Genomic DNA, 22,066 nt, shown 5'->3' with positions numbered 1-22,066 from the left:
ACAGAGAGAGAGATTAAACAAATCAAAGAACTTTCATTTACAGCAACAGAATAACCAGAGACCAAACCACTGCGACGATGCAAATAAAGTGCCTGCTCTCCAGTATTATATACGCTCAACAGCTTGTTTTTGCTTATGGTGCCTGTTGCTTGGTTTTTTTTTTTTAGTCCATCCTGTCACGGCCGCTATTCCTTTTTCTACTTTGTGAATTTATTTCATGATGGCTGGGCCCCACGTGGGCCGTGATCCTCACTTCACTGTCTTTTCTTATCTGCTTAAATTTATGGGCTACCGATACATGAAAGCCTGTTGGGCCCTTTACAATAGTAAATTACGGCCTCGCTATTCTGAACTCAATAGTAACACTTATTTATAAACTACATACGGTTTTAAATCATAGAACCACTCGCTACACTTTTTAGGTAAAGAAAAACAACCCACAACCCAAAATTATTCTATTCTCACAATACATCGCGACTCTCATACTATTTTACTCCGCCGGCATACTTATTTACACTTATTTACAAATACTTCTCTGATCAGATTTATTGCCCTCTCGGCAGCGCGTCGCCTACTGTAAGAGCACACACAGGCTCTATCTAGCTACTCACACAGGTAACTTCTTATCTTAGTTACTCAAACAGGTAACTTCTTAAACGTGTACACACAGACACTTTTAATCTTAGTTACTCAAGCAGGTAACTTTTTAAACGTGTACACACAGACACTATTAATCTTAGTTACTCAAACAGGTAACTTTTTAAACGTGTACACACAGACACTATTTATCTTTTAACCAAACGTCAGAGGAGGAATTTAAACCTGACTAGGCTAATTTATTCCTCAAAAGTATCAATCCTACAAATGTATCTCTCGTACTATTTCAACATACTGTAACTCTGGCTGTACTATACATTTCTCAACACTGGTGTTACGGTACTCAAGAATTATTAGCCTGTGCATGGCTGAGCTAGTCATGCAAAAAGCCAACTGCTATTCATTCACACTTTCCGCTCACACATGCAGAGCACATAAAGCACAAAGCATAAAGCATAAAACACATACGACATTTATGACAAACGATCGCATAGGATTCTCGGTGCCTTTGATGTTTTAAATGGACCAAATCTGATAAACTTGATTTAAAGTAAGATTTATTCTAGATTCTTTGAAGAGGGGCGTTTTAATTACCTGCAGCCCGGGCGGATCTTGACCACGTCAAACACACGTTAAAATGAATTAGCAGACTTTATAAATGGCTCTGCCTTACCTTGTAATTTAGGGCCCTGTGTGTCTGACGCGGACAGGTCCGTGTCCTGGCGTAGGGTAGTGGATGCCTCCTCCTCCTGGATTCTGGCTCGCCATTTGTCGTGTAAAATAATTTACTAGGTCTTAGGTCAAATTCCAAGAAATAAATCTAAGTCCAGATTGGTTTAAAAGTTCCAAAATAACTTCAGAGTCCGAGAAGAAAAAACAACTCGAGGCACAAAGAGTCCAAATGCGATTTGACTTTAATGCTTTTCAGAAACAAACAGCATATAAGTCAGGAGCTTCCCCGGGAAAGAACAACTTTTCCCTTTGTCTACTTGCCCTTTATAGTCTTATCTACAAACACTCCCCTCCACCCTTGACCACATCCCATTTTCCTTGCTGGCTCAGCAAATAACTCATGTCCATATATGTCCTACATCCGTGCCCCCCCCCCCCCCCCCTCCCAGCTTCCTGGGTGCCCCCCCTCCCAGCTTCCTGGGTGGAAGGACTGTCTGCTTTTTGAGAGGAAATGGGGCCCTTCCGGAATCTCAACTGCCCCCCCCACAGGAGGAGGAGAAAATACTTATAATTCTCTGCATAAATCAGCACTATTCTCTGGCTGCTTTGGGAGGAGATGAGGGGAAGAGAAGGAATTCAACAGGAAGAGAAAAGAGACCTTACTGCTGTGCTCTGCAGAGTCAGCATTATATCTCTGACTGCTTTGGGCCTGGCTACTTGGCAGGAGGTGAGGAAGGAGAAAAAAACATCTTGAATGCTCAGGCTGGGTGCGCATTTATTCTTCCTGCCTACAGCTGCTTTCTTAACCTGCTGAGTTAGTGGGGACATTCCATTTTCTACAGATTACTATCCCTCATGAGCAGATTAGCCTTTAACGTTCTGGTTACGTAGAACAAGATTACAATATCATGACATGATTAAAATGCAGGGGAGCTAAATCAAATTAAATCACAACAGTTGGAGGTGGGAGGTGGGGGGGGGGGTATCAGTTGACCAGGTGGAGGGTTCGGTTACCCCTCTCCTCCTGACGACTGGTGTAATGAGGTCATTAGATCCAGCTAATAGGTTGTTGGGGCGGTCAGGCGGTACATGCACCCCGGAGATCAGCTTACACCTGCCCACACAACGCCGCAAGCCTCTCTCTTGGCTCGAAGTCCTAAACACAGCAGGTCTGTTACCCGGCTCACCTCGTAATGAGGCGTAAGACCCCCTCCCAAGGCGTAAGACCCCCTCCCAAGGCGCCGTCCCCGAGCACCGACGGGGCCACGCTGTGAGCTGTGAGTGCCCAGACGGATCTGGCCGTCAGTACGCGCCACCTCCGACGGCATCCGGCCGAGAGTGGCGAATGTCTGAAGTTGACGTGTCACCTTGAACAGTCAGCCCCCCCCCCCAAACTAGCCAGCTGGCTGTGTGTCAGTGTCACGGCACTCCAGCAATTAGGCAGGAGCAACAGATGGAAGGTGCACGTCCATATGTTGCGCCTGTCTAATTCCTGGAGCATTACAGTGCGGCTGTTGCTAATGAATGCGTTCCGTCGCTCCGGTCTAATCGCCGGACTATTACAGCTATATCTGCTCATGAATGGGAAGCAGGAGGCCCGACGCCGGGCTGCCAGTCACGCTGGCAGATGATCATTCACGGCCCCCCGCCTGCGCGCGTGAGGAAGAGAGAGAGCGCACGAGTCCGACGGATGGAAGAGACAGAGGACGAGAGAGATAGAAAGAGAGAGAGAGAGACGAACACAAATCAGACTTTTCTATTCAACTTCCTGAAGTTATATTCAGTTGGCGGTCCGAGGTAATTGCACCGGAAAAGCCTTATCTCGGGCGGGCGGACATGGTGGATCTCATCCCGCGATCGTAATGGGACAGCCAGGGGCGCGGGCTAGTCCTGTTGAACAGAACCGCGGAGCCACCAGGCCGCTTTTAGAACGGCCTGTGACACTCGGTGGGCCGTCGTCATGGTATAGACCGGCGGCGTCCCATAATGACAATCGACCGTTGATCTTCGGCCCGCCAGCCGACTCCCCGACCCGGCCTGTCGCCCGGCGCCGGCAGCGTGGCCTTTAATTGTGAGGCGTCTCCCTCAGCCCCTCCTCCCTCCAACTCCCTTTGAGGCAAATGTCAACTAATTAAAGCTTACACGTTTAGCCTTTTAGCCCTGTTCAACACCCCCCTGAGCCCACGCCAGGGACACGCCGCGACAGGCATCTGATAGGACGGCCGGGGATAATTAGGCTCCAGGACGCAAGCTCAAAGGTCGGCGGGGAAGTGGACATGATCACCTGACTGGGCGCTGGGTCCTCGCGGCCTGGCTGATTTACTGGTGGTGCTTTTGTGTGTGTGTGTGTGTGTCTGTGTGTGTGTGTGTGTTTTTGTGTTTGTGCATGTGCGTGTGTGTGCGTGCGAGCCTAGAGTACATAGGGAATATGACATTTGACAGGCGTTTTCACTGAGGTGGCGCAAGGCTGCTTCCCATCTGTTTCATTTCATGTTTTCATGAAAGGCTGGACTGAAGTTTTTTTTTCACTATCAAATAAAGTTAGCTGTACTCTAGTTCAAAGCCAGTGTTCTCCCAGCCATGGAGGAAAGAACAGAGGTCTGCTTCACATTGGAATTCAGAGGGCAGAGACACAAGAGGCTGCTGGCCATGTTGCCTGGCCCTTGTTTGATCTGAGTGTGTGATCTCTCAGTATAGTTCTCCTGCTGCATGGTGTTGTCAGGCCACACCTGTCTGTCTGTCTGTCTGTCTGTCTGTCTGTCTGTCTGGCTGGCTGGTTGTTTGGCTGTCTGGCCCCTCACATAGGTTTGTGAGGTGTTCCCATAGCTTTACCTGCTGCTCTCTCTCTCTCTCTTTCTTTGTCTTTCTCTGTCTGTCTGTCTCTCTGCCTGTCTGTCTGTCTCTCTCTCTATCTCTCTCTCACACTTGCACACTAATGGAAATCTGCCACTGTCTCTGTCTGCTAGATAGTCAGCCATTCTCAAGTGATGAATGATTGAGACTTGGTGGAGAGTGAGAGAGAGAGCAGAGACTCCGATTGTTTTTCACTGCCGTTGTTTTCGCGTTTGGAAATACATCGGAGTGAATGCAGCTGACGGCTAACTATGGCTCATTCACCTTCATGTATTTCCAAACGCAAAAACAACGGCAGTGAAAAACAATCAGAGTCTGGTAATGATGAGTTTGTAACCCCGATAGTGTATTCAGCCTGTTATTTTGACTATTTCGGTTCTTGAAGTGGTGTTTTTACAGCGAACTTTTAACATTGAAGTCAACGGGCACTTCCGCATTTGCACCCCAGACTGACCAATATGGCTGCCAGGTGAATAAGGCGAATAGCTACTGTGCAACAAGTGGCTCAGAGGAACGACATGTTGCAGTCACTCAGTCCAACCCCCCTGCATCCCGCTTCACGTTAACGGGTGCACGTTAACCGGTTCACTTGTGCTATGCTACAAATGTGTCATCAGCTAGAGAAGTTGCTAACATTAAGAATATGGTTCGCCAATGAAGCTCCCCTGTCCCAAACTGCTACATCACAAGACACCACTAGCTTACTAGCACTATTTCAACCACGTTATTAGCTACATTAGCATTAACGCTAGGCTAACGTTAGTAGTGAGCGGGTGAGCGACAGCTAAAGCACATTTCAAATCACTCTGTTGGGCATTTTAGTGCCATGCAATAACATTAAGCTTGCTTTAACATAGCCTACAATATCTGATCATACAGTTAGTTTAATGCTACAGACCTACCTTTGTCTCTGGGAGAAATTCCAGCTGACTGCAACTCGAGGCTTCCCAGACAATATACCCACGCTACTCTGCCTCTGATAGGTGGGATGTTTTGGTTCAGATTTGACATGTCGAGGCATGAGATTTTTGTTGGTGTAAGTTAAACCAATCAGACATGAGTAAATAATAATAATATAATATATAATTGTTTTTTTCAAAGGGGAGGATAAACATGTCATTTCAGAATAAAATGCCATAAAATAAAAACATGTATTTTATGTATTTAAAATACATAAATACAGGCTATATGTGTAATTAATTACATAATACAAATTACTTTTAAAATTCAAGCTAAATACAAATTAAAAAATACTTTAAAGTAATTAAAATACATATTTTAAATACATATAATTAAAATACTCATGACCTGCTCCATGCGCATGCTCCCAGCAGGTCACTGAGGTCTGCCGACCAAGCTCTGTTGTTTGTCCCTCGAAGTCTGTGGCACCTGGACTGTGGAACGCTCCTCCCCAGGACCTGAGCGCTGCGGCCTCTGTGGACATGTTTAAGGAGCAGCTAAAGACGCCTCTGTTTAGACAGGAGTTTGTCGAAGTAATTTGACTACATGTTTATGACTGTTGTCCTGTTTCCTGTGTTTAATTCTGTAGATTCTTTGTGTGCATTTTAACCTGTGTGAAGCACTTTGGGAGTCCTCTCTGTGAGAAATGCTATATAAATAGAATTTACTTACTTACTTACTTAATTACTTACTTACTTACTTACTTACTTATCTCCTCGTTCTCTCCCTGGACAAGGCTCGCCACCGGCACATCCGGCAGAACCGCGTGGCGGCATGGCGACGGCGAGGGCGTCTGGCGGAAGTCTAACGCTGTTCTGTCTGTGTGTTCTGTGTCTGTCGTCTTTCAGAGATATCAAACCAGACAACATCCTTCTGGACGAATACGGTAAGATCCATCAGCCGACCGGATCCCATTAAGGGGATTTAAACTTGGTGACCTAGCGTGTCCCCGGACGGAGTCTCGTGCTTTTAACCGAGCCTCTGCGCTCGAGCTGCTCTTTGGCTGCGTCGTACGGAGTCAGAAATGCGACATTCTGCGACAGAGCGATTGAATCATAGCCGCTCTGGCGCTACGCAGCCACAACAGGTGCTGGGGGGAATCAAGCCAGACGTGCCGTGACGCAGATAAACCGCATAATCCTTCATCAGTATGGTGATTGAAATGAATATTAATGCTCGGAATACCTAATGATCCTTCCCTGACTCTCACCCACGCACACCACACACACACACACACACGCGCACGCACGCACACACACACACACACTCACACACACCCACACACTTTCTCTCCAGTCTGCAGAGGGTATTGGGCAGCCTCTCAGTGGGCTGGGGGCTATTTTGACCCTCCCGCCGCCACAACATTGGCAGAGAGCAGAGAGAGAAGAGGGGATGAAGAGAGAGAAGAGGGGATGAAGAGAGAGAAGAGGGGATGAAGAGCGAGAAGAGGGGATGAAGAGAGACTAGGAGAGAGGGTGGGGGGGGGGGAGGAGGAACACGGAGGAGAGGGTGGTAGAAGGAGGGAGGGAGAGAGGGAACGCGGAGGAGAGGGTGATAGAAGGAGGGAGGGAGAGAGGGAACGCGGAGGAGAGGGTGGTAGAAGGAGGGAGGGAGAGAGGGAACGCGGAGGAGAGGGTGGTAGAAGGAGGGAGGGAGAGAGGGAACGCGGAGGAGAGGGTGGTAGAAGGAGGGAGGGAGGGAACGCGGAGGAGAGGGTGGTAGAAGGAGGGAGGGAGAGAGGGAACGCGGAGGAGAGGCGAGGTGACTCGGCCCCGTCGTCTTTAACGTCGCTCACCCCCCCTTGCTTCCGTGACCCGCTGCTGCCCCCCACCACCGCCACGCCCTGGTCCCAGACCTCCAGTTTACCTCCTCAGCTGAACTTTCTTCACCCGTGGCCACGATGGAAAGGGCGACACAGACGATGTGTTTTCAGAGGACAACAATTCCCCCCGGCAAGTTTCCATCTCTACTCCCTTCTGGAGTTAATAGCTTCTTTTTTTTTTTCTGCCCGGCAAAACAGTTTACTCACGCAATGGTGAGCTGGCGACGGGCCCTCCGGCTGAATCTCTCAGCTCAGGGAGACGGTCCCTCTGGGTACCCTTCATGTACCCCCGTAGATGCGTGTGGTCCTCCTTCCTCCTCCCACACCCTCGAATAGGAAAAGAGAATAAAAAAAAAAAAACGCTCACACAATTAAATGCACACACATTTGAGCGTGCGTAGATGTCGATGTAGCTGTCTCTCCCTCTCTCTCCAACACGCACACACACACACACACACACCCTCTCTCTCTCTCTCTCTCTCTCTCTCTCTCTTTCTCTCTCTCACACACACATCCACCCACACACACACACACACACACACTTACACACACTTACACATGCACAGTGCAGCAGTCTTGCGAGTGACAGAACGCCCCGGGGCCCGGCTCGCCCGCCGCTGCTGGTTGGCCTCCGGTGTAGAACGCGCTGTATCAGACGTGTCAAACGCTCCAGCGAGGTTTAGGCTCCGTCGGGGGCCCTGAGAGATGAGCCCAGCTCCCTGCCTAATGCTGCATCCTGTAGGCTACACAGGGGAGACAAACAAGCGGAGAGACCAGCGGGGCTGGAGAACATCGCACTGAACCGCCTCTCTCATCTCACCCCAGAGGACGCTCCTCCTAACGAGGCCACTTAAAGTAAAGGCCTTTTAATGGACTTTGGGAGCCCGGAGTACTTTTCTCCAAGAAGACCAAGAAGAGCCTTTTATCCGAAGAGCATTCGCCAAACGGCACGTTGCCATTGGCAACGTCATTAGAAGCTAGCTAAGTAGCACTCCAGTGTTTCTGCATGTGAATATGCATTGTGCAGGTGCACACACACACACACACACACACACACATACATACATACACAATGTATGAGTGGTGAGAGAGTGAAAGTAAAGTGTATTTCTATACAGTAGCACCTAATAATAATAATAATAATATAGTAATTGTAATATAGTAATAATATTATTATTATTATTACTATTATTATTATTATTACTATTATTATTATTATTACTATTATTATTATATCAATACTGATAACTATTATTGTTATAGCAATAATATTTATTGTTATTATTGTTGTTATTCATTATACTTATAACGCACTTTTCATTGAGACAATCTCAAAGTGCTGAAAACGATCCAACTATCCGTTGCCTCCTTCCCAACGTTAACATTCCCTCAACTTATCTTAGCTTAAAGGGACAATGCTCGTTTTTGACAACCTGGACCTTATTTACGACATATTATAAGACGTTTGACTCACCGAGATCACTTTGGTGTAGTTCGGAGGCATGTAGAAGAAATGTAAAATCCAGCGAGAGCCAGTATATCCATGTAATGGCGGTGGTGGGGGCACCGAGAATGCAGTTTCTAAAAAATTTTCTGCCGCGAAACGGTTGTTTTCATCAATCTGTCTTTATGAATCGCTAGTTGTGCTTACATAGAGCGTAGGCCTGTTGTGGTTGTTCCCATGCCTCTGTAATATGATCTTTAGAAACGTCTTTCGGAACGAAATAGCTTCCCCACTTGCTCCAGCACGCATGCGCACAGCCTAAAAACCACAACAGGCCTACGCTCTATGTTCTAAGCAGGGAGAGAGGGGCTGTGCCGAATATATGAGAGGCGTAGCTGGAGAGTAGAGATGCAGGAGGGGATACGAATGGAAAGATAAGAATGGAAACAGCTAGAGGGAGGCTTCTTGCGTATGTCCTTTAGACCTTCAGCTCTGTTGCAGCAAGCCAGTCCAGTGTTTCATCGTCCAGGTTAATTAGACCTAGATCGCCATTCGGTGGCCGGTGTTTGGGGCAGCTGGTCATGACGTGTTCCACAGTCTGTAGGGGGTCTCCACGTTCACAGTGGGCACTGTCCACGAGGCCCCACCTCTGCATTGCTCCGCCGAAGCGCCCAACGCCTGTCCTCAGGCGATTGAGGGTTGTCCACTGCTTCCGCGGCAGGTACTGGCCAGGGACGTCTGCGGGGTCTTCGATGAAGTGGTGACGCCTAGATGGTTCTGCTGCCTTCCACTGTCCCCTGAGGGAGGGAGAGAGGGAGGCTAAAAAGAAGGAGAAGGTTAGAGGGAGGGGGAGGAGGATGGAGAGTGTAGCAAAGGACCAGAGACAAAGAAGAGAGAGGGGAAAGAGAGAGAGAGGGAGAGAGAGAGGGAAAGAGAGAGAGGGAGAAAGGGGGGGATTGGAAGAGAGAGGGAGAGAGATGGCACCTTCCTCAGCTCTGTCCTGGCTTCTCTCTGGTTTCCTTCTTATCTGCGAGCCGCAGCATCTCTGTGTAAACAAATACACACTTAATAAACCCTTGCTATGTCCAGCTGTGGTCTACTTATACATTCACTCAGGGTTTTAAAGTGTGTGCGTGTGTGTGTGCGTGTGTGTATGCACATGTGCTCCTGAACAGTATGATCGAGGGTTATTAGGACGCCCATTCAACCGAACAATTGCTCTGCAGTACACACACACACACACACACACACACACATTTGCGCACACGCACACACTCTTATCATCAGCTAATAAAGTAGGGGGCTCAGTGTGCCTGGCCAAGGCTCCGGGCCATCACACAGCAAGGTGAACCAGAGCCTGCGGAGGGCACTGGGACCGCTGTTCCCCCAGGATCCGGCCGTCCAAACGCTAACTGCCGCTTGAAACCGGCTCACTCTGAACGCAGCCCTCTACAGCTCCAGGTGCAGCTCTGTGCTAAGCGTCAAGCACAACAACCGGCCCAGAAGAGGAAGGTCAAGGAAGCTCCTTGGAATTCTGTCATGACTATTGTTCTGGTTTCAGAATAGCCGACTGTACAGTGAGACAACCTTGGCTTTCCTCCTGTCACCCAGGTCACGTCCATCTGACGGACTTCAACATCGCTGCCATCGTCAAAGAGGACTTGAGAGCCACCTCTATCGCAGGGACAAAGCCATACATGGGTAAATGGGATGTTCATTATCGTAGACCCCTCAGCTAAACCTACTGTATACTGTGCGCTACTGTAGCTTAGAGCACAAACACCAGACCCAAAGGGAAATCATGTTTAATGTCATATACAGTATATTATGGCCGATTTGATTCACCTCGCCTGGCATGCCATTGGGATCATTCCATTGGCTCGATCACACTTGCCAAGTGCACCTTAAAGGATAAGTTCACTATTTTGGACTTCAGGGCCTATTCTCAGTCTGTCTTAATGTACATGAACCTGACACACAGAGAGTATAATTTTCCTGATTGCCTCAGTACTGCAGTAAAAACTAAAGCAAAATAAAGTTTACTGCAAAATAGTTGTTTCAAATTGAACTTTTGTTTTAGCATTCGGTTTGTGACAGCTACCCTATTTCACAGGAGAGCGCGCTGTGCTTCCCGTCTCAGATAAGCACATTTATCATACTTTTACCAACGTTTCACTGGCACCGTTGACTTCCATTGCAGCCAAATGGACGCCTGCAGAACAACTGTAGCTAGCTCAACAGTGAGGTGAGGCAGGTGAATTATAGACTCTAGGTATCAGGCTAGAAAGACTGAGAACAGGCCCAAAATAGCGACCTTATCCTTTAAGGTTTTTGGTTCACCGTGTGCACCTCAAGTTTGAATGAAAACAAACTATGCTGTCCTATGATTTACAGCATATCCTTTTCCGTATGCATAAAGTCAGCAGAGAGCCAGCCTTATCAAGTTGATGGGGTCAGTTGGATCAAACTGAGTTTGGTTCTGAGGGATCGGATGTGAAGCAATAGGATTACCACTGGAGAGGACCCCGGGACTCTGTGTCCAACATGATTACAGAACGTGACTGATGTGTCAGTTTAGCAGGAGAGACAGGGAGGAAGCAGGAAACGGCAGCATTGGAGGTGGATAAAGTCTGTGTGTGTGTGTGTGTGTGTGTGTGTGTGTGTGTGTGTGCGTGTGTGATGAAAATGTATTTTGATCTTTTGGGTCTAGATTTCAGACAGGTACAAGATAATTTAATATTCAACAGTAAAACGTACTTCCATATTCACCATCCTCTGAGACCCCTTATCGAGATGTATGTATATTTAATTTTTTGAGTCCATTAGAGAAGTCGGATGTGGTGCTTTGTTCTATTGTAGACTTCAATTTTATAGTTTTTTAAAAGTGTGTGTGTGTGTGTACAGTATGTATGTGTGTGTGTGTGTGTGTGTGTGTAGAAGTTGTATTGACCTCGCCTGGTTGTGCCTCTCCCCAGCCCCAGAGCTGTTCCAGCCCTTCGAGGGGCCTCACCCTGGCTACTCCTTCTCAGTGGACTGGTGGTCTCTGGGCATCACGGCCTACGAGCTGCTCCGAGGACAGGTAGGCCCCACGACAACACAACACAGCCCTACCACAACACAACACAGCCCCACGACAACACAACACAACACAACACAGCCCTACCACAACACAACACAACACAGCCCTACCACAACACAACACAACACAGCCCTACCAGAACACAACACAACACAGCCCCACCACAACACAACACAACACAGCCCTACCACAACACAACACAACACAACACAGCCCCACCACAACACAACACAACACAGCCCTACCACAACACAACACAACACAACACAGCCCTACCACAACACAACACAACACAGCCCTACCACAACACAACACAGCCCCACGACAACACAACACAACACAGCCCCACGACAACACAACACAGCCCTACCACAACACAACACAGCCCCACCACAACACAACACAGCCCCACCACAACACAACACAACACAGCCCTACCACAACACAACACAACACAGCCCTACCAGAACACAACACAACACAGCCCCACCACAACACAACACAACACAGCCCTACCACAACACAACACAACACAACACAGCCCCACCACAACACAACACAACACAACACAGCCCCACCACAACACAACACAACACAGCCCCACCACAACACAACACAACACAACACAGCCCTACCACAACACAACACAACACAGCCCCACCACAACACAACGCAACACAGCCCCACGACAACACAACGCAACACAGCCCTGCCACAACACAACGCAACACAGCCCCACGACAACACAACACAACACAACACAACACAGCCCCACGACAACACAACACAACACAACACAGCCCCACCACAACACAACACAACACAGCCCTACCACAACACAACACAACACAACACAACACAGCCCTACCAAAACACAACACAGCCCCACCAAAACACAACACAACACACCACAACACAGCCCTACCACAACACAACACAACACAGCCCTACCAAAACACAACACAGCCCCACCAAAACACAACACAACACACCACAACACAGCCCTACCACAACACAACACAACACAGCCCCACCACAACACAACACACCACAACACAGCCCTACCACAACACAACACAGCTCCAACATAACACAGCACAGCCACAGTACAGTACCTTGTGAATAATACATCCTACATCTCCATCTCCCCCTAGAATAGCCCTCTAAGTAGGAGAACGAACACCATCCCTCCATCTGTCAGATCTGGCCCCCGTACGACCTTGGGATTTTTCTACTAAATATCGTCCCCTCTTTCAAGCCAGCCCTGGTTCTGGACGTGTTGGGTACGGTGTATGTGCTGGGCCCACAGGGAAGCAGGGAACCTTAACTCCAGTCGGCGTCCGGTTCCCTGCGGTTTGGTGAATGATCTCAGGGTGAGGTGCTGCGGTGTCTGTCTCCGCTCCTCTGCTCCCCCCCATTTACCCCCTCTGAGCCCTCCCTGCTGGGTATAACCCCCGGTGTTATCCAGGTCCAGGATCCCAGAAGCATCCATCAATCACTGTCACACACACACCGCACACAGACACGCACACACACGCGCGCACGCATGCACACCTCTCTTATCCTCTAAAAGCAGGACATTAACCTTCCCCCTGAGAGAGGGAGCTCACATCAGCCCAGGTCTGCACAGAGATGCTCTGATTGGTCGGCTCGCTTTGGGCGTGTCTCAACAGTCTAGACTAGCTTCCTCCTCTTGTCTCTCGGTGCGTACTGTGAGTAGAAGAGCAATAATGTTGATGTATAACCTTTGACACCCCCACCCCCCCCTACCCCCCTCCCCTCACTCTCTCTCCTGCCCAGAGGCCGTACGTAATGAGGTCCAGCACACCGGCCAATGAGATCCTTCAGACGTTCCACAAGGTCCACCCCAGTTACCCTGTGGCCTGGTCAGTGGAGATCAAGTCCCTGCTCAGAAAGGTGGGTAGTTGTGTGTGTGTGTGTGTGTGTGTTTGTGTGTGGAGGTCTGGAGCAGGGCTGAGGTTGTTACTTGCTTGAATTGCTACCATTTGTATTCGTATTCCTTAGTATCTGTTTTGTGAATACAGTACATGCAAACATTACAGTATGAATGTATCAATTTCCTTTGTGGGGCTATTCATGGCAGTGCTTCACTGCAGTTAAACTGTTTGCATTACTCCTGAGCCCATATCAGCATTCCACTGGTGTGTGTGTGTGTGTGTGTGTGTGTGTGTGTGTGTGATGTGATGTGTGTGGGGGGAGTTATAAAACTTTATATCTCTCATCTCCTCTCTTCTCTTCTCTTCTCTTCTCTTCTGTTCTGTTCTGTTCTGTTCTGTTCTCTTCTCTTCTCTTCTCTTCTCCTCTCCTCTCTTCTCCTCTCTTCTCTTCTCTTCTCTTCTCTTCTCTTCTCTTCTCTTCTCTTCTCTTCTCTTCTCTTCTCTTCTCTTCTCTTCTCTTCGGTTCTGTTCTGTTCTCTTCTCTTCTCCTCTCTTCTCTTCTCTTCTCTTCTCTTCTCTTCTCTTCTCTTCTCCTCTCCTCTCCTCTCCTCTCCTCTCCTCTCCTCTCCTCTCTTCTCCTCTCCTCTCCTCTCCTCTCCTCTCCTCTCCTCTCCTCTCCTCTCCTCTCCTCTCTTCTCCTCTCCTCTCCTCTCCTCTCTTCTCCTCTCCTCTCCTCTCCTCTCCTCTCCTCTCTTCTCTTCTCTTCTCTTCTCTCTTCTCTTCTCTTCTCTTCTCCTCTCCTCTCCTCTCCTCTCCTCTCTTCTCCTCTCTTCTCCTCTCTTCTCTTCTCTTCTCTTCTCTTCTCTTCTCTTCTCTTCTCTTCTCTTCTCTTCTCTTCTCCTCTCCTCTCCTCTCCTCTCCTCTCCTCTCCTCTCCTCTCTTCTCTTCTCCTCTCCTCTATTCTCCTCCTGTCTTCCTCTCTCCTAGCTTCTGTTCATCGATGTGCAGAAGCGTGTCTCCTGCCTAGCAGAACTGCAGGATCTGGACTACATGTCTGACGTCAACTGGGACGCCGTGCTCAGCAAACAGCTGCCCCCCGGCTTCATCCCGAACGTGAGATCTCCCGACGTTACTCTAACATCAGCACAGCATAACCACAACGTTACCATAACATTTCCCTACAATAGAACAGAATGATGTAGCATAGAGTAGGATAGGATGGAATTGAATAGAATAGGATATAGAAAATAACTTTGTTCTGTCCTATACTTTCCTCTACTTTTACCCCTAAAAAGAAACTACCTAGACTGCCCCGTGCTGGCCTGAGAGGGCACTACAGGGCTTCAGGCACACTCCCATGGTCGCAGAGAAAGACGCTGTCTGTCCTCCTCCACACAGGTGGTGGGAATCATGTCTGGCAGGCCAATGTGCCGCCTGCAGGAAATGATGTCACGGCCCGCCACGCCACGCGGGTGGTCGAGCCGCTCCGCTAGCGCAGCAGCGGCAGAGTCGGTCGTCCGGCACCAGGAAGCGGCGGGTTGATGTACGACGTGCAGCTCCGGAGCTGACAGGCAGAACAGTCTAGAAGTCTAGAAGGAACGGAGGCCTGAATTCAAGGGGATGGCTACGAAGCCAATCTGGGTCACCTTCAATCTGTCTCTGCGACCCCTTGCTATGCCGTTAGTCATCAAACCAGACCGACAGCACCGGGGGAAGCTAGGGGCTCCCAGCATAGGCAGACGTGATTGGATGAGCGTGATAATACCTGGCAGAGGGGCCGTGTTTAATTAAGCCCCGTGATAGAGAGTAAGTTACCGGAGCGGAGCCGACGCGAGCCGAGCTCATCGATCGCATTGACCCCCGGTCCCCCGCGGACGATTAAAGCTTAATCCCCCCCCCCCCCCGTCCTGTCCGCGTTCCAGAGACGGAGACTCAACTGTGACCCCACCTTCGAGCTGGAGGAGATGATCCTGGAGACCAAGCCGCTCCACAAGAAGAAGAAGAGGCTGGCCAGGAAGACCAGAGAGCAGGGCAGCGACGGGTCCCCCCAGGTAAGGCTTCCCCCTCCGCAACAAACGCCGGTCTGGCGTTGGTTCCGCCCCTCCCTGGGTGGCTCTCATGACTCGTAGAGACGTACAGGCCGCTTGACCGTGGCTATTTGGCTCAGTATCAGGAGATGAGTATCTCTTTAGTTTGTTTTAGCCGCTGTAACAAATGGTACCCATTTTGGAAATGAATCGGGCTTCAGCGTCACCGGAATGAATCACAGTTCATCAAGGTGAAGAAAGCAACCGCCTTCTTTTTTGTCTCTCTCTTTCTCTCTCTCTCTCTCTGTCTCTCTCTCTCTCTCTCTCTGTCTCTCTCTCTCCATCCACATAAATCAGGCAGAGTCCTCCGGGTGTTTGCGCTTTTGGATAGCACCTTAAAGTTAACTTGATGCCCTTGTAAAGTAGGTCTGACGAGCGATAGCTAGAACATACACACGCACGCACACACACACACACACACACACACACACACAAACACACACACACACACACACACACACACAAATGCATACACACACATATTCCTTGTGTTAATGGAAGGAGCTGGGTATGTTTGCGTCAGTGATTTTATTAAATGGCAGTAGGCATTTTTTGTGGCAGTAGGCATTTGTTCCGTTTCCTCCTCTGCTTCAAAGGGCTGCGCTTGTGAAAGGGGAGGTTCGGTGTGGCGACACTTAACCAAGCTGCTCATCCACCGCAGGCCACCGCCGGCCGCCCTGCCCGGTCCAGCTGACACAAAGACAAACAGCCAATCAGCGAGCCCCTATCAGCTCGGTCATCTACCCAGTCCTCCCCTCTCCTCCTCCTCCGGCTCCCCCTCTCATCCGTCGTCCACTGCCACCTCTCCCTTCTCCGTTTGCCCTTCCCCTCTTCCCTCCTCCTCCCTCCCCTCCCAGACCTCCCTCTCCCGCCTGCCTCCTAGCCATCTCACTGTGAGTTAGAGCGGCCCGTGTTCAGTTACTAAAATGTGTTTACCCAGGATGAGTGTGTTCACGTGAGTCCGCTCTGGGGAGGGATGGAGGGAGCGACGAACGAACCAACGAGGGAGAGCTTTTATAGACCAATCAGAGCCTTTATAGGCTAATCAGAGTCTATCGACTAAACTCCAGTCGCCACATGTCTGAAGTCAGCGCGCGACGGGATTACAAAGTAAATCAAATGTTGTTTCTTATTTTGGTTGCTCTCCAATATTGGCTGCATTAAGGAGCTTTATGGGACTCTTTTCCAATAGAGGTAAACATTCCGTGGGCCATAGGCACAAATCTTGCTCGCCGGCAATAATAGCCAGAGCTGGCCCAAATTAGGCAATGTTTTATGGAGCCCCATGGCGGCCTGTGGAACTTGGCCGTGTGTATCTACAGTAACTTTAGACAGACACAGTGCAGGCAGTATTGTTCATTCCCAGGCTAATGTAATAAGAGTATTCACACTAACAGAAAGCTTTTTATCCTAATGAATTGTTATGGTGATAGTTGTCTCTAGAAGCACCTTTCACATTTAATAGACGGGTGAACCTCTTATATAATTATATAATCTCATATATTATAGCGCCAGCCAGCTTCCATAAAACACTTTAGCTTAAGAGTACAATATGTACCTGGAATTAATGCGACATATTTCATGATATGCTGGGCTCCTTGATTATAAAGCATTTAATTAAATACTGAGTGTAAACAACATCAGCTATATGCAGCTGTTTTTTGAAACAGGCCTCTGAAAGGGGAATACAATGACTGAGTGCGTGTGGGCCTGTGTGTGTGGGGGGGGGCTTAATTGTAGGGTCAAAGCTAATAGATTCAAGACATGTGTGAAAATGGCTTAGAGGGGAACCATGATGGATAGAACAGATGAGGAAGAGTAGATAGAACTTTTGGGGATTAGAAGGGTCGCTAGGATGTTTTATTCTATTGTATGGTTGATCTAATGTTGTGGTATTAGTCGAATGCTAGATGTGTTGAATTTTTTGTGTTGCCTGTTTACACACCTGCTGCCGACAATGGAAATATGCTGTCAGCTTTATCCTTGGCAGTTTTCGTTTAAGCAATAATGTGGGTCTGAATTTGTTTCAGATACACGGTTGTCTTTTTTTTTTTTATTGTCAAATAAAATCAATCAATCAATCAAAAGGTTAGGGTTTAGGGCTTACTTTACAATTAGGGTTAGGGGTCAAATATTTTGTCTATGGTTAGGTTTAGATTTTAGGGTCTGGTTAAGTTTGAGCATTTTGGTGGTGAGGTGGTTATGGGTTAAGGTTAGAGTTAGAGGTCAATGGTTATGTTTAGGGTTAGGTTTACGTTTTGTCTACGTTTAGGTTTAGGGGGCCCCACAAGGACATGAAAACAAACCTGTGTGTGTGTGTGTGTGTACTGTACGTGTGCTGACTTAAAAGGGACATGCGGGACCACTTGTGGAGCAGGAGGATGTGTGCCTCTCATTCCCTGAGTGGGGTGGAGAGGGACAGAGAGAGAGGAGGGGGGGGTTATACAACGCTTAGCATTTCTAAAGCAGAGAAAATCAATATTGTATGAGCGGAGCCTGCTGCCCTAAAGTCTGGCCATGTGTGCCTCTGACTCAGTGATACTGGGAATCCTCTGCCATGGCCTCCTCTCTCTCTCGTTCTATCCCTGTCTTTACACCTCCCTCTTTTCTCCCCATCTCTTATTCCATTTCTTTCTCTCTCTCTCTCTCTCTCTCTCTCTCTCTCTCTCTCTCTCTCTCTATCTCTCTCTTTCTTTCTGTCCAGCGATCAATCCTGTCTTCCTCAGTACCCTCTCTCTGGTTGCAGGCTGTTCATAATGGACAGTTGAATTTATCCTGCAAATGCTAGCAACAGAAGCAGCTCTATACAAACACATTCACCTTGCTTAGGCTAGCTACTGTAGCAGCTCGATACAAACGCATTCATCAGTTAAGGCTATTTAGCAGCACTATTCAAACACATTCATCTTGCTAAGGCTCTATTCAAACACTTTCACCTTGCTCTATACAAACACATTCACCTGGCTAAGGCTCTATTCAAACACTTTCACCTTGCTCTATACAAACACATTCACCTGGCTAAGGCTCTATTCAAACACTTTCACCTTGCTCTATACAAACACATTCACCTGGCTAAGGCTCTATTCAAACACTTTCACCTTGCTCTATACAAACACATTCACCTGGCTAAGGCTCTATTCAAACACATTCACCTGGCTAAGGCTCTATACAAACACATTCACCTGGCTAAGGCTAGCTACATTCATCCAGCTAAGAGTGCTTTTGTTACCTCCGCCCCAGCGACAGCGCAGGGCGAGTGGTAATGTTTTCGGTGGCGTCTGTACGTAGGTCCGTATGTCCGTACGTCTGCTAGCAGACTTGCGCAAAAACTACTGCACCGATTTTCATGAAACTCAGTGGAAGGGTGTAGCAGCGGTCAGCCTAGAACCCATTAAGGTTTGGAGCAGATCCAAATTACGCAGCGGGTCCTCGAGTCACCCAAACACAGCCGGCCATTCACCACCATTCATTTTTTGGACCAGGATTACACAAAAACTACCAGACTGATTTCTATGAAACTTGGTGGAGGGATGCAGCATGGGCCAATTTAGAACCCATTCAACTTTGGCGCGCAAAGAGCCACAAAACACATGCTCTCTGAGCACCATTTCTAGTTTGTTATACATGTGACGGTTGCAGCTATGATGGAGAGAAAGGCATCATCCCAACCAAGCTATAATATCACACGTATTAGATATTACTTCAGTGTAGCATCATTAGACAGAACCATGTTACAGTATTACACAATGGAAACATGCATCATAAAATTGGAAAGAAAATGACGCTAAGTGCCCTGGTTTGGCACGCGGCCAACTGAGCTTCCTTTAGATCCCATGTGTTAAATGGGAAGTTTAATTTAACAGAGGGACATAATTAACTCCTGAACCCTTGTTTGAAGCCAGAGATATGGGTGGTGTTAGAGAGATGGGAGGGGTTAGAGCATTGTTATTGCAGACTCTGTCCTTGGCAGGCAGAAAGCTTCTTTGGCTGTCTCTCCACCAGTCCATTCCGGCGCGCTTACCCTGACCACCTTGCTGCCTCCTTGTGAGGTTGGAAAGCGCCCTAGCATGTGTGTGTGTGTGTTCGTGCGTGTGTGTGTGTGTGTTCGTGCGTGTGTGCGTGCGTGTACCTGCCTGCGTATGCACACTAAGGTTTGGCCTCGGTCCAGGAGAGTAAGCAATCAAGAGACCCATAATGCAGTGCCAGTGAGATCCAGTGACAGCACAGCGCCTGATGTAAGCCCTTCCTGAAGAGCTCTCTGGCGTGGAGAGTGGAAGGACAATCAAGGAGCGCGGCGGTCTGGAGTCCCTGTCTGAGCTGCACAGCAGGCGTCCTGCTGCCAGACGGACCCCATCGGAAGGAGCAGAGCACAACCAACGAGCCGTCTGGCGTCTGCCCGCCAGAATGTGAAATATAGTCTCACCTGTTCAGATCGCATTATCTGTCTCCCCTCTCTCTCTCTCTGTCTGTCTCTCTCTCTCTCTCTCTCTCTCTGTCTTTCTATCTCTTGCCCTCTCCATCTGTCTCCCTTCCACACACACACACACACACACACACACACACACACACACACACACACACACACACACACACATCTCTCTCCCTATCCCTCTCTGTCTAGGGAATTTCCCCATTGGGGATTATTAAAGTATTCTATCCCTCTCCCTCTCCCTCTCTCTGCATGCACACACACACACACACACACACACACCCTGCCCCTCTCCACCCCTCGTCAGCTGCTCTACTTTCCCTGGCCAGATGCCCGCGTCTGCCTCTCCTCTGTGACAGCACCTGTACCCCCACTCCCTCAAGGAACTTTTCTGAGGGGGGGGGGGGGGGTTAGGGAGGGGGGTTGTCTGGCGGCTGATCTGAGGGCACCCGCCAAGCCCGGGAGGACAGGGGGGCGTGGAGAAACTGCCGCTGTCACGGCGTGATTAGCGCCGCCGAAGGGCGCGTCCGCGCGGGGTCCGTGCGGATCGGACGGCGTCTGCCCTTTAAAGTTGGCAGAAGCTCACTCCCTCTCCCTCTCCCTCTCCACTCCCCACTTTTACACTGCACTCCCAGCGATTATATAGGTCACAACATTGAAAAGTCTTTGGATGTCTAAAACGATTTCATTTGCGTGCGTGCGTGCGTGTGTGCGCGCGCACGTGTGTTCGTAAGCCAGTCTCATACTCCCTGACCTCTCTCTGACTGTGCAGAACGGACAGATGCAGCAGCGACTGGAGAACGTCCAGAGGGACTTCCTCATCTTCAACAGAGAGAAGTGAGAGCCTCCTTCCTTCACACGTGTAAATGAATGAATGCATGAATGAATGAGTGAGTGAGTGAGTGAGTGAGTGAGTGAGTGAGTGAGTGAGTGAGTGAGTGAGTGAGTGAGTGAGTGCGTGAGTGAATTAATTAATTAATTAATTAATTCATTAATTTTATATTTTATTTTATTTACGTGTCATGCCACACACAGGGCCCATCCCACACAGGATTACAAGACTCCGATGCAATAAAACACTTCAATATTTCAGGAGTATTATCTTATAGTCTGATATACCACATATCGCGTCATATCGCTATCCAGAGACAGGACTCAGGTGTGGTTAAGCCCACTGCTCGCCGGTAGGCTCTGTAATGTTTATTTGCTACAAGTTGCACAGTCAGTTGCCAAGATTGTGTCACATCCATTCAATAAAGTTCACTGGAGGGACTTGGCGTATTTCAGAGAAGCTGTAACTGTACTGAGCCACAAGCAACAAAACACATTTACAACAAAGGTCTTCACCGTGATCCCTCTGGAAGGGCTCCCCCAAATTTAGCATTTCCAATGTATGCTTCACGACAGGCTGTCAACAAAGACCATTGTGTGTGTGTTTCAGGGCAAGGAGAACTGTGGTGGACACTGAGGCCACAGACCTGTCTGGGTCAGAGAAGAACAAGGCCATAGAGGATGGACAGAACAATAACATGGAATCTACAGACTACCTGTCAGGATAGGAACTGATTCTTTACCCTCCCCCTGTCATCCCAGCCTACACACACACACACACACACACACACACACACACACACACACACGTACATGCATACACGCACGCAAACACACACACACACACACACACACACACACACACATAAAGTACATTCGCTCACCCTGGCACAAATACGCTATTACACTCATACACACACACACGTGTGCATACGCACACAACACACTCACACATTCATACCCAATGCAGGAACACACCCTCCTACACCTCATGTTAGCACTCCCAGACCACTAGAGCTCATAGACTGCTGAGTGAGGGGAATCTGGAGTAGCCAGGCGGACCCTCGCTCCCTCCCCCTGCACCCCCAGGAGCCAGACTCCTTCTGGGCATCCCTCAGCCCACGCTGTCCTTCCCTGACCTGGTGCGCCTTCATGGACCTCCGGAGCACCACTCGCAGGCCAAGCCCAGCAGCACGAGAGGAATTCACCTCCCTACCAGTCCAGTTAGGAGGACAGGAAAGACAGACACCTCACCAGCTCACTCACAACAGCAAATTAAGCCTGTTGACAAATCGAGATTGTATGCAAAACCGCACCACACCACGCAGGCTCGCAATTGGCCGAGGGTTAGGAGGAGTGACGTCACGCTCAACAAATCAAATATGAGATTAGAC

At 48.9% G+C, this 22,066-nt stretch overlaps 1 protein-coding gene across 1 annotated transcript in view; it reads left to right on the top strand.

Annotated features, from left to right (window-relative positions):
- stk32a (serine/threonine kinase 32A) overlaps positions 1 to 21,400 on the top strand; it is a gene marked incomplete at both ends in the record, with an annotated part of 55,460 nt that extends 34,060 nt beyond the window's left edge. Inside the window, 8 exons of the mRNA XM_084449509.1 lie at positions 5,931 to 5,968; positions 9,960 to 10,049; positions 11,324 to 11,427; positions 13,228 to 13,344; positions 14,313 to 14,438; positions 15,248 to 15,376; positions 20,614 to 20,678; positions 21,283 to 21,400. Coding sequence (XP_084305635.1) covers positions 5,931 to 5,968; positions 9,960 to 10,049; positions 11,324 to 11,427; positions 13,228 to 13,344; positions 14,313 to 14,438; positions 15,248 to 15,376; positions 20,614 to 20,678; positions 21,283 to 21,400 — 787 coding nt within the window. The remainder of the gene's footprint in view (positions 1 to 5,930; positions 5,969 to 9,959; positions 10,050 to 11,323; positions 11,428 to 13,227; positions 13,345 to 14,312; positions 14,439 to 15,247; positions 15,377 to 20,613; positions 20,679 to 21,282) is intronic.
- Positions 21,401 to 22,066: the final 666 nt, after the last annotated feature.

The sequence above is a fragment of the Borostomias antarcticus genome (assembly GCF_949987555.1).
Source record: "Borostomias antarcticus genome assembly, chromosome: 15".
Taxonomy (NCBI): domain Eukaryota; kingdom Metazoa; phylum Chordata; class Actinopteri; order Stomiiformes; family Stomiidae; genus Borostomias; species Borostomias antarcticus.
This window is presented reverse-complemented; position numbering and strand designations above follow the sequence as displayed.